Genomic DNA, 13260 nt, shown 5'->3' on the forward strand with positions numbered 1-13260 from the left:
ATGGTTACTTGGTAAAGTTACTCTTCATATGGCATAAAAATAATTCAATGCAACCATAGCTCAAACCTGCTAACACAGCAGTATAAAATATCATAGTAGGCAATACAATTTTTTAAATTAACGTGTATAAGACTACAGAAATAAGTTGCCAAGTAAATCTCAGCAGAAAGAAATTGGAGCAAAGAAAAAAAAAATACAGGCTGCTAAAGTACAACTATGTGCTCACCTTTTGTTGGACTGATATGATCAAAGGGGGCACTTTTTATACTAAAATCTCCCTGGCCTATATCATTCACAGCAGCTACTCTGAATAGGTAGGTGGTTTTGTCAGTTAGATTAGCGATTATCCAAAATGCATCAGCACCTGTATATACAACGTACCATGACCCATCTGGCTGGACACTAAAAGAACAATTAGATGAGAATACAAATAAATAATTAAATATTATTACTTTGAATTACTTCATTTTGTAAATTAAGAAAAGAAAGGTAGTCACTTTTTTTTCCTTATCTATATATTTTTATTTAGTTTTATATTTTTTTAATTATTTTTTTGTTGTTTTCATTCTTGTTTTATTGATTATTTCATTTGGGCAGCAACTTACTGTAGTCTAAATTTACTTACAGTATATTACTATTAGTTATTTTCATACTCTCTTTTTTGTTTTGTTTTACTATGAGTACTGAGGGTCCCTAATGATCAGCTTCGGCTGGATGGACCACCCTCATTAAAGATTGTTGAAAATAAATAAATAATAAATAAATACTAATAAAAGAGCAACTCAGCTAAGTCAGTTATAACTGATGAATATTTCTCTATGTTGATAAATATTTCCTGTTGAATATTGATTTTTGATTAAATTCGTGAATTTTTGTATTTGTTTGATAATAGCAATAATTAATTTTTAAAATGCCATAAAAACATAAATTCAAACATCTCAATGGTTCAGTTCACACATAAAGTGGTCCCAGTTTTCAACTACATTATGCTGCCCTCAACATTAATTTTAAATACAGACAAGTTTGAAATCTATCCTCAAAAGCATTTACCCACCTGGCTTGGAGAATATAGTGCTTGATCTCTGCTCCGTTGTTATCAGCTTCTTTCCAAGCCACTTGAATTGATTCTACGGACGGCTGACCTGGAGCACCAGGAAGTCCAGCTGGCATGGGGAATGGAGAGGTAAAGGGTTAAAGTTGACATTTTTCATTCATTTCTAGTATAAAAACTTTTTTCATAATTTGCACAATTGCATTTATTTATTTATTTATTTATTTTTTAAAGAGGGTAACAGCACAGCAACAAATCCAAATTAGGGTTGGTGGCCAGGATTTTTCAAACTTCTATTTAGCTCTAAAGACAAGCTTGAATTCTATATTAATGATTAACTTTCAATCACTCCATGTAAATTGGCAAGTAAAATACTAATCGCAAGATTATTGAAAGAAATTTATTACATTTAAAAGATTTAAAATTAGCCTTTTGTAAATAAACAATAAAGTATTACAAAGAATAAATAGTAAAATATAAAAAAAAAAGTGACCCTATATTTTCCAATGTTTTGGGTTGCCTGAACATGGGCAACATCATCATTTCTCTATCATTATCATTATCATTATCTCCATCATTGTTAGTGTCATTACCATTTTCATTATTACATACCTGCAGTTGAAACTGAGTTGGCAATAGAGAATGAACTCCTACCACTAGCATAGTAAGTCTTAGTTCGTACTTCATACTGCGTGTTACTGCTCAGAGGGTGCGAGTCGTTGCCGATTGTTACCTCGTACACTCTGTTTAAGGTTGTTGCTTCAACTGTTCCCCATAACAACCAGGAACTCTAATATTATTTAAAAATAACTGACTTCAGATATTTGAAAAATTTACTAAGAAACATGGTTGTACCACAATTACTGTAATACAATACAAATGATAATTAAGATGATATGAATGATGATGACAGTGATAATCATGGTGATTCAGATATTGATGATGATAGTGAAGATGGTGACGATAATGATGAAAATAATAACTTTCAATGGATATTATATATACTGATCTTTGTTTTCTTTGCAATTTTCTATTTTTTTATATTCTGTAAACAATTTAAATGGATATTGTTTGCGTTTTATGAAATAAGGTTATTATTATTACTATTATTATTATCATTATTATTATTATGCAAATAATGATAATGACATGTTTATAATGAGGCTGGTAAGAAATATGAAGATAAGAATGAAGATGATGATAATGATAGTAATGATGGAAGGATGATTACTGAATGTTAAAATGTACTAAATCCTGCTATGAAATGATAAATTGAGACAACACAATTTCACTTACATCCACCGGTTTGTACTGGTATTCATGACTCTCAACACTGCCATCGCTTGGTGAGGTCCAGTTTAATTGAATGGAGAAGTTGGTAGTCTCCATTACCAGCAGTTGCCCAGGCATCTCAAACATAGTTACATCATCTACTTCAGCTGTGCTGGGTTCTTTATCACGTAACATAGAATAGGCAAGTATCTATTGGTGAGAAGGTTATCATGTACGATATTTATTAATTGATGCACAAACAGGGGTGATTTACCAGAACAATTTATTGTCAGAAATCCTGAAGAAACCTGCAAAAGTATTATTTACAATCACTAGACCCTGAGTCCCTATTTATTTTGCTAACGCAGGACAGTACTGGTACTAGTATGGGCATTTATAATGCGCCTCAGTTTATTTCCCTTGGTCGTTGGGTCGACATGCTGCTGGTAATCAGTACAGGAGCAGGCAACCCCACCAGGTACCCATTTATACTCCTGGGTGGAGAGAAGCAATGCAGATGAAGTGCCTTGCACAAGGACACAAGTGAAATGCACAATGGGCTCTAAGACTAAGACTTAACAAATAACAACAGCAGCAACAACAACAAAAATAACAACAATTAAAATAATCTGAAGGAATATATTGTCCCCAAGCCAGTAAATTAGAATTTCAATAAATCAATTTATAACTTGCATTATGTAATGATAGCTATATAAAAAATAAAATAAAAACCACTGAAAACTGGATTACTGTGTATCAACCCCAAGCCAGTAAAATGGAATCTAAGTAAATGTTGTACAATGATCTCTAATACAAAAACTAAAATAAAGACTATTTTATACAGGCAAACTAGGAAACATAGTGGCCTTAATCATTATTATGTGCTGTCTTTCAACACATTGATGACCATGTACGACTAAGGAAAATGACCCACACTATCACCCAAAATATCTCAGTTTGTTTTAACAAAGATATTATGAAACAATTTACAATTTAACAGATGATAGTTCAATCTTCAATTTCTACCTTAAAAGAGTATGTTGCTGAAGGTATCAGATTGTCCACGTCATACTTAAAATGTGTTGAATTTGTCTTGCGTACTACATCTACTAACAGGCCAGTCTGAATGATGTCTTCACTGTTAGTGTACTCAAACTCGATGTCATATGAGATGGTGTAGGGGTCACCATTTAGTGTTTCGGGTTCATCCCAAGTTAGTATTACTTCAGTAGGTGACAGCACAACTGCGAATGGGTTTCGGACTGCGGAGGGAACTATAAAAAAGAAAATCAACATTTAACATTTAATGGCTTAGAATATAGATTTAAGAACAATAGAATGTCACTAGAATCAAGGGAAATTATCTCATAATCTAGTTCTTATTAATTTCCTGACATTAACTGGCTTTTTGTATTTATTTACAGTGTTTATATTTATATATTCTTCTGAAAATGTTGTATTCAAAAGAGATGTATATTCAATGGAGGTATTTGTTTCTTTGGTGTAAAACCAATATCTAGATGTACACTAAATGTTCCTCCATATCGTAAATAAAGTAGAACTCATCCTTTGGGGCACCCTTATTAAGGGGACACTTTCGGCCACAAAACAAGCGAAAGTATATCTTTAAACACTACGGACAACCCCTATTAAGGGGTCACCCCTATTCAGAAAACATTTTTTTGGTCCCTAAAGTTTCTACTTAATAGGGCTTTACTGTAACGGAAAATTTAATTTAGTTACTGACAACAATATCAATGGAATTAATAAAATGTGTGATTTTTGTTAGAATGGTTGTCAAAAACACTAAATAGGGGAGGGATTATTTAAGGAAAATATCAACGTAACAGGGTGTTTATTGGAGGAAAAATTTGTGGCAATCTTACGCAGGGGCATATATTTGAATCCTACGCAGGGGCATATATTTGAATAAATGCCATAAGCCAAACTTACCATCCTCAACAGTCCTGAACACTACAGGTGAATTTTGAACAGGTGTTCCTGTGGAATAGTAATTACTTACTGACACCTGTATAGAGTAGTCTGTATATGGTGTCAGGTCAACCAAATCAACAGATGTACTTGTCGAATCCTGTTATCAAATATAATTTAAATCATGTTTAAATCATTGAGAAAGATATCTTTGAACTGAATTTGAAGCTGCTAATATCTCAAAGGGTTGCATAAATTGTCAGATAGACAGACATTTAATAATAATTCCATTCTTCTATAGCTTATTCCACAAAAAGCATCAATGCGCTTTACAACAAGAAAAGAAAAACAAGCAGTAAATAATTTTGAATTAAACTACAGTACTTGAAATAAAAACAGTTCTGAAAAGCATGTGCGCTATCGGTATAAGTATCCAGAACAGGGCTCAACCCAACGATGTTGAAAACTGCATCGCTTTCACACCTGGGTGCACGCAGGCACTCCGTTAGGGGGTATGCTGGGCATGGGTAGCTTCCACCTCGGAATAAGCCCTCGTCTCTACTACTGTGCACTGCAAAATTCAATTACGTCTCGAGTAAGCAACAGGTGGGGCCCAGGAACAGTTGGGCCCAGCTGTAACAAACTTATATTGTTTCTACTATTTTAACATTCAATAGAATTAACTACTTAATAGTGCATTATTCAGTGTTTATCTGCCATGACTTATTTTAATGTATGTGTAGGATTTCTGTTCCAAAAAGGATATCAAAATATATACTACTGTACCTCGTAAGTATTTAGTACATAATAAAAATGTTTAATCTAAAAATAGTGTTAAAATAAATAAGTAAGTTAGATATTTTTTGTGTGTTGTGGTTTTTTGTATTGTAGAAAGGATTGTATAGAATACAAATAATAAGGAAATATTTTCATAGTGAAACTAGAACTCCTCTCACCTTCTCCAAAGTGGTTGTTCCATCGGTGTACTTAAGCTTGTAAACCACTGCTGCTGTTACTATCTCACCACAGACACTGCCAAATAGGGCAGGTGTAAGATCTAACGTTAAGGTAGTGCTGGTGCGGCCTAACAAGCCTACAGTACCACTGTACGGTAATGGAGCCAAGCATTCAGATGCTAAGACAATGGAAAGAATAGCATCAAAAATTACACACAGCAATTACTTAATCTATCAATCCACTATGTCTCCCTCCATCCAATAAATGGGTTACTAGTAATGATCCAATACCTAGTGGTGATTCTACCAGCTTATGGAATGATGTTTGGTTCTATGATTGGGGGGTAAAAATGTACATAAAGGCAAATAATTGCAAAATGCACTATTTAAATCACACTAAGTGATGTTGTTGGTCTCAGGGGTGGATCCAGAAGGGGCCAAAAGGGGAACCAATTGAGAGACAACACTACCCTAGGGGTTGAGGAATGACCCCCACAAAATGTTTGTTTTCTAGATGCCCGAGGCATCAAGGAATGCCCCCACGAAATGACCTCTGAGGTGTTTTGGCCAATCAATAATTTCTTTTTGTTTGTTTTTTTTTTTTCCTTTTCAAAAAATCCAAAAAATAGACAATGCATTATTTTGTTAAATTATTACCTGGGTATGGCTGCATCGAACTGTCAAGTGCCACTATCAGTTCAGCATCAAATGCTAAGGTCTGAAAATCACTACCATCTGCCTTGAGAACACTTGACAACAGCCTCTCACCATTCTTGCTCCAGTAAAGACGAGATGAGTCAACAGAAATAGTGTCTGGCGGTAAGCCTGATTGAAAAAAAATAGAAGTCATTAAAAAATTATTAAAATTTTCATTTATCTTATACCCATTTCACACTAGCAGAAAATATTACATTTTACAAATATTTAACAATTATTAACAAGTTGTAACAAGTTTGATATTCCGAGATTTTTGGTTCGTTTCACACATGCACTTTCAAACCATGAGATATCTTGGGAAAACTTGGAAGAATAATGACTAGGCCTAGAGGCTTAGGGTAGTACTAGTAGTAGGCCTAGGCTAGTTGTAGGTTATCCGAATTACATATCAACTACTAAACTAGGCCTGGTACCGAATTAACAAGATTATAATTATTCCATGGTCCTTAGCCTTCGGAGAGTAAAACGAGGTCTTTAGGATGCCAGTTGTCACACTCCAAATTAATTGACTTTAAGAGATAAGTATAAAAATGTATATGTAATGGGTATAGACTATAACTATTACATACAGATACAAACATAATTATAATTTTAATGCCATAATCATACATAAATAAGTTTTAACATAAAACATAACTCCAATCACTTTCACATTTCATAAATATACATCTGTTGGGTCCACCAAATGGATTACCCAAAGCAAATCATTGCATGCATACACACATACCAGAGATTCCAAATATGCATGTGTGAGAATTTTCTTTTGAAAACTCCTACCCCTAGGGTGGTCCGGAGGCATTATTTTTTCCCTACATAGCTGTTATAAAAGAATTTTTGTGGATTGTGTCCTTGACCTTTTGACCTGACATTTCAAAATGTAATTATCATTAGATTGTTGGTCTATGAACATTATGACCAAGCTTTACGGATGTCTGATAAAAATAATTGTCGGCTGTAGGCTGTCTTATATATAAACAAGTAGTTTTTTTATGATTGTGACCTTGGCCTGTGACCTTGACCCTCAAAGTTTAATCATATTTAGATTGTTGGTGATGGAACATTGTGACAAAGTTTTACAAATTTCTGATCAAAAATTGTTAGCTGTAGGCTGTTATATATAAAAAGTAGTTTTTCATCAATTGTGAACTTGACCCTTGACCATAGCCCTTTAAAATTTAATCGCCTCGAGATATTTGGTCATGGATAATTGTGACCAAGTTTGAGAAGTTTCTGATGAAAACTGTGCCCTGTAGAATGTTCACAAATGGAAAAACGGACAAACAGACAGACAAACACACACACAAACAAATAAACAGGGGTGAAAACATAACCTCCTTGGCGTAGGTAAAAAAATATACTGTATGTGCTACTCACTTGCCCTGGGGGTTGACCGTTAGGCTAGTGATGGTATTATTATCTACAACAATTTCAGTCTTGGTTGCCAAGGTGCCAATTGTTAGGTCATAAAAATAGATGATACTGTTTTCATTCTGCTTTTCAGTCCAATAAATCGCTTGAGCCAGCCAGTCAACTGCGAACCCAACATTGCTTTTGTCGAGATCATTTCCAATTTCAAGGATCTAAACAAATGAAGAGTAACTAAATTTACAAAAATCAATGCTAGGTATCTGTAAGTTTATATCAAATCATTGTAAACAGAAAATTACCAATGTTCCAAAATAAAACATCCCTAAAAAGTACCTGGAGGTCCATCTATTATGTGAATGCCAATCATACAGATATCTTTCTCATTTCTTTTTTTTTTGTTGTTTATAGAGGTGTAAGATAATTATTTGGAATGAATGAGGTGGATGATTCTATTATATACAAAGGGATATCTAATAATTATCAGTTTATGAAGTATCAACAACAAAAACTGATTGATAAATAAGGCCAAAAAAAATAAATTTTTGCGTTGGCCACGTTTTGGGAAAATAAAAAAAAAATCAGTAGTCGGTAGAAAAAACTTTTCTTTTTTTTTGTGTGTTTCCTCTTAAAAAACATAAAATACACAAATAATACAACAATTTTGGATTTGGATCATGTACCATGCACCAAAATAGGCTAGGCCTTGGCTACCTAGCCTAGTCCAAGGCTATTCCAGCCTTATTAGCTCATGAAAAAAAAAATATTGTTCCTTGTAGTCAAAAAAAAAAAAAAATCTAAAATGCTGACCCTGAATTTCGTAAAATTTGGGTCGGTCAGACATGGCCAACACAATCATTTTTTTTTATTTGGCCTAATGTTGATAGTAGTTTTCACCATCAATTGTCTTAAAGGTAAAGGTAGGTAGAATAACCCATAAATCTCACAGTATCACTGTACTGATGGGCGTGGCCTGTGACTAACTAGCGGCCGTAAAATAGGTATGCAAGTAGTTTAAGCAAAATATCACATTATTCTTCCGATAGCTCATTGTTATTGATCATCATAAAAATGTATGCATCAGCACTGATTGAACCTAAGATTTTACAATTTTAATGTGGGCATCTCCACTTGATTCCATTATTTAGTTACCTCTTCAGGGTTATCCCCATTCTCCTCAGCTTGCTTGATGGATTTATCTGACCCGTCAATGTAGTACAGCATGTTATTACGCTGGGCGATGTAGCCTAATGCAAGAACGTCACTTAGTCCAATGCTTTCCTTAGTGTTAGTGTCAAGATCAATGCGATCAAAACCGGAAGCACCGAACACAAGTACCGTCGGGACAGGAGTCGGAGCTGAAATGTCGTAAAAGAGCTTTGTCATTGGTAGTCAATTAAAATCTGAATAGACATTTTTTAATCACTTACAGTAACTGCAGGAACATAAAGAAAGATACATCAATATGAAACATATAAACAAACAACTGAAAAACTTAAGCATAATAAAAATACAAATTATGTATAAAAAGTAATTACTGCTATCTTTCTTCTGATTTAACACTTGACACCAAAGGTTTCAATACAATAGATCTAGCTGGGCCGGGCCCCCCCCCCCCCCCCAACCCCCCCCCCCCTGAATCCGCCCCGCTAGTGGTTTATAACTCTTTACGTCTTCATGCAGAGCTGCATATTTAATTTAATTCATTTTACCAAGTACATGTACATTATCATTTACACTCCATTAAAAAACAGGCTGCTGAGATAAGTACTATTAAAAGTGAAAGAAAATTAATACTGTATCTTCAACACATACCGCTCGTATTGGTACTGATAAGCTGGGTCCTACCACCACTACCTACTCTTGTGTATGCATCCACCTGAAAAATAGTAAGAAAAAATGTTAAGTATATCTGTATAATGTAAGGTCTAAGTTGGTAAAATTCTTCCAGTTGCAAGTGTATGCAAACATTATAAAAATGTATGCATGAGCACTGATTGAACGTTTAGTATACCGGTATTTCAGAATCAAATCCATATTATATAAATAAACTTGAAGTAGAGAAAACTATATACAAATCAGCATAAGAGATATGGTAGAATTAAATGAAATATCAACTCTTACTTGAAAATAGTAGAATGTGTTTGGCTCCAGTGCAGTTTTGTAAGTTGTTGTAGTACTATCTGTAATGTTTTCAGTTTGAAGACTGTCGGGGCTTGTTCCCCAGTAAACGTTGTATCCTAGAAGGATGCCATTAGAAAGTGAGGGCGCTTCCCATCTAAACTCTGCCTCGTACCCATCATCATTTGACAATGGGTCTCCACTTTCTGACACAAACACTCTCGGATTTTGTGGAATAGATGGCACTGAAGTAGGTAGGGAAGGTTAATATTGTTATATGAAACAATAACAAAATATATTTTTAATAATATTATTAACAAAATGAGAAAATCATATATCAAAATCATAATCATCAAATATTTTCATAATACAGTACCCATTTACCGTATCATAAGAATTTTCAACACCATTTTCAATTATCATCACCATCATAATTAAATTATTATAACATCATTCATCACTAGTAAGTCAGATTGGGTTGTACAATTTATTACTGTAGATGAAAAAATAAAGCTTAAAATATAGAATTACAATGGTATGTATCACTATATTTTTACTTTTTTTTCATACTGTCATATTACTACTACTATCAACATAAATTTCCCAATCATAACTTTTGTCATTATCCTTAATATTATCATTATCTTTACAATATTCATTATCATTACTTTCATCATCATCATCATCAAATTCATAATCCTCCCTATGGCTTTAGAGCGTTAACAGGTTTGACTCAGTTTCTTATCCAGATACTCATCCTCTTCATCATTCTTCTCCTCATTGTCATTCTCATCCTCACCCTCCTCCAAATCTTCATCATCATAAACACCACCATCAACACATTCATCACCATTATAATTAAAATTATCCCAACACACCTGATTCTGGAGATCGAAGGGCTGATTGAGATGAGGGTGCCAAACCATAATAAGTATATGCCTCCACAGTGATATTAAGCTGACTGTAAGGTGCTACGTTTTTCATGTTGTAGGAGGGCTGAGTAAGTCTGGTCTGAAACACAAACACAATACCATTCTTCTTTACATTGCCATTCTAAAAGCTATTGTATATTTCTATATTTGTAAGTATTTAGGAACGTACTAAGCATTCAATACGATAACAAGTCAGGTAGGGCAAAATCATTCCTATTAACACGCTGGCTGCCAGTAACGTCTATACTCGCCCACAGGGTGTTGCTAAGGGTGCTAGGAACAAATATACTTCTCAAAATTGGTGTAACATTCCAGAGTTTATAACATCTTTGTTATACATTGTAGAACCACAGTCGAGTATACACGTCGCCAGCAGCCAACGTGTTAAGACCCTAACCTACTTATCTAAGAGTCATGGGTTCGATTCCCATTAACATTTTTTTCGCATGTATTGAGCATTCAGTAAAATAACACGTCAGGTAGGGAATAACATCATCCCTATAAATTCTCCTGATGAAAATATCATTGGAATAAAATAATACAGACAATAAATCAAAACAGATTTAAACATTTGATCATAGCATGTATGGATATAAGCCTGTAAGAACCTAGTATTAGGGCACATAGAAAAATTTGTTAGAATATCATTCTCGCCCAAAAATACGCAACAGGAGGGTCAGAGACCGGGGGAATGGGAATGAACGGGACAGGCACAGCCGAAACGACCTTCATCCCGGCAAAAACCTCCCTAGCAACACGGCCCACCTGTTCTGAAATCAAGGAAACCAAAGCCGGGGAAAGCGGAGCAAAAGGCGAGGGACCAGATGAGACCGACGGACCCTCCAACAGCGGAGGAGAATCATCCGACGCCGCTACAACCCCCGACGCATCTGGCAACGAACTCTGAGATCGAGGGGCAGCCTTAGCTGCCCATTCAAGAGCCGCCGCAAACTTGGTAGGGGGCCAGCGCACGCAAACCTCGCAAGTCTCTGCTTTGCTACACCAATGACACAAAGGGCACTCCGAGTGTCTATCGAGCTTGACACTCGGATTTGGGCCCCCACACGACGAGCACAACGCCTTGGGTGCAGACATAGCGAACAAAGAGACTACCAACAGCTACAAAAAGGATATTTCGTACAACACCTTCTTGGAAAATAAAATCCAAGGCAAAAAAGTAAAAATCCAGAATCCAACAACTTCTTGAAAATAAAATCCAAGGTAGAAAATCCTTCTCGCAGTAGTGATCACAAGACACGTGGTACTACGAGGTTCACTTTCAACGAACGTCGAAAACGGAATGAGGACGTTTGTTTATCCAGGTAAGTATTCACGAAATAGACTTTGGGAAATATTGATGCGGGACTAAAAATGCCGCATTATTTATTTCAACAGCATTAAAAAAAAAACAATGCAATTTTGTGACCAGAAATACATTTTCTTTAAAAAAAAACCAATAAAATTCAACCATTTTTCATACAATATTCTTGCCAAATAAAAACAGTCCCTCCCTCATCGATAAAAAGAAGCAATATTCTATTGTTCCGATTAAAAAAAAAAACCGCCCGACCTCATCACTTTTTTTTTAAAAGTGATAACCTAATGATGTGATGGCAGTGTTGATAATGACAATAATGATGATGATGATGATGATGGAGTTTGACAGGCTAATAGTACAGTAAGTGAACATGATGGCCTAACAGTGATAGTATGATATTCCTGGGTGAAATGACTTTTTTTCAATATGCTCACTTACTTTTGATATAATCTCTCCGTTAATAACAGTAATTTTCAGATTGTAGAACACCTGTGAATAGGTGACCTCTAAACTGGCATTCCATTCCACATTAAAATTACCAGCATCTTCGCCAATGATTTTGATGCTATCCGCTAGGATAGCAATCGGAATCACAACAGTATCTGCAGTAAAACCATCTGAAATCATAACAGAAAGATATGCTATACATTAGGGCAAAAAAGTTATTGTTTTGTCTAAGCTGAGTGGAAGTCATGGTTGAATGCATCATATCATCAACATTTTTGCCATTATCCATCATCATTATTTACATTACCAACATCAGTACTGCCATCACCAACATTAGTACTGCCATCACCAACATTATTACTACTATCACCAACATCAGTACTGCCATTACTGATATCAGTACTGCCATCACCAACATCAGTACTGCCATTACCGACATTAGTACTGCCATCACCAACATTATTACTACTATCACCAACATCAGTACTGCCATTACTGATATCAGTACTGCCATCACCAACATCAGTACTGCCATCACCGACATTAGTACTACCATCACCAACATTATTACTACTATCACCAACATCAGTACTGCCATTACTGATATCAGTACTGCCATCACCAACATCATTACTGCCATCACCAACATCATTACTGCCATCACCAACATCAGTACTGCCATCACCAACATTATTACTACTATCACCAACATCAGTACTGCCATCACCAACATCAGTACTGCCATCATCAACATCAGTACTGCCATCATCGACATTAGTACTGCCATCACCAACATCAGTACTGCCATTACTGATATCAGTACTGCCATCACCAACATCAGTACTGCCATCAACATTAGTACTGCCTTCACCAACATTATTACTACTATCACCAACATCAGTACTGCCATTACTGATATCAGTACTGCCATCATCAACATAAGTACTGCCATACCAACATTATTACTACTATCACCAACATCAGTACTGCCATTACTGATATCAGTACTGCCATCACCAACATCAGTACTGCCATCACCGACATCAGTACTTGCCATCACCGACGGTAAATTGCACTATACAAATTCTTGTTGATTAATTGATCACTGACATCCTAGTTGCCATCAACGACATCATTATTACAACCAAC

General features: G+C 35.2%; 1 protein-coding gene across 1 annotated transcript in view; it reads right to left on the reverse strand.

Moving 5' to 3' along the window:
- Positions 1-13260, reverse strand: part of LOC117112977 (proto-oncogene tyrosine-protein kinase ROS-like) — a gene marked incomplete in the record, with an annotated part of 43979 nt that overhangs the window by 10914 nt on the left and 19805 nt on the right. The window contains 15 exon segments of the mRNA XM_033256203.1: positions 227-402; positions 1055-1163; positions 1664-1841; positions 2348-2533; positions 3350-3597; positions 4277-4415; positions 5212-5390; positions 5869-6073; positions 6380-6437; positions 7303-7508; positions 8446-8651; positions 9109-9172; positions 9418-9659; positions 10293-10425; positions 12103-12281. Coding sequence (XP_033112094.1) covers positions 227-402; positions 1055-1163; positions 1664-1841; positions 2348-2533; positions 3350-3597; positions 4277-4415; positions 5212-5390; positions 5869-6073; positions 6380-6437; positions 7303-7508; positions 8446-8651; positions 9109-9172; positions 9418-9659; positions 10293-10425; positions 12103-12281 — 2508 coding nt within the window.

The sequence above is a fragment of the Anneissia japonica genome, unplaced genomic scaffold, assembly GCF_011630105.1.
Source record: "Anneissia japonica isolate Jap-2015-1 unplaced genomic scaffold, ASM1163010v1 scaffold284795_len787576_cov167, whole genome shotgun sequence".
Classification (NCBI taxonomy): domain Eukaryota; kingdom Metazoa; phylum Echinodermata; class Crinoidea; order Comatulida; family Comatulidae; genus Anneissia; species Anneissia japonica.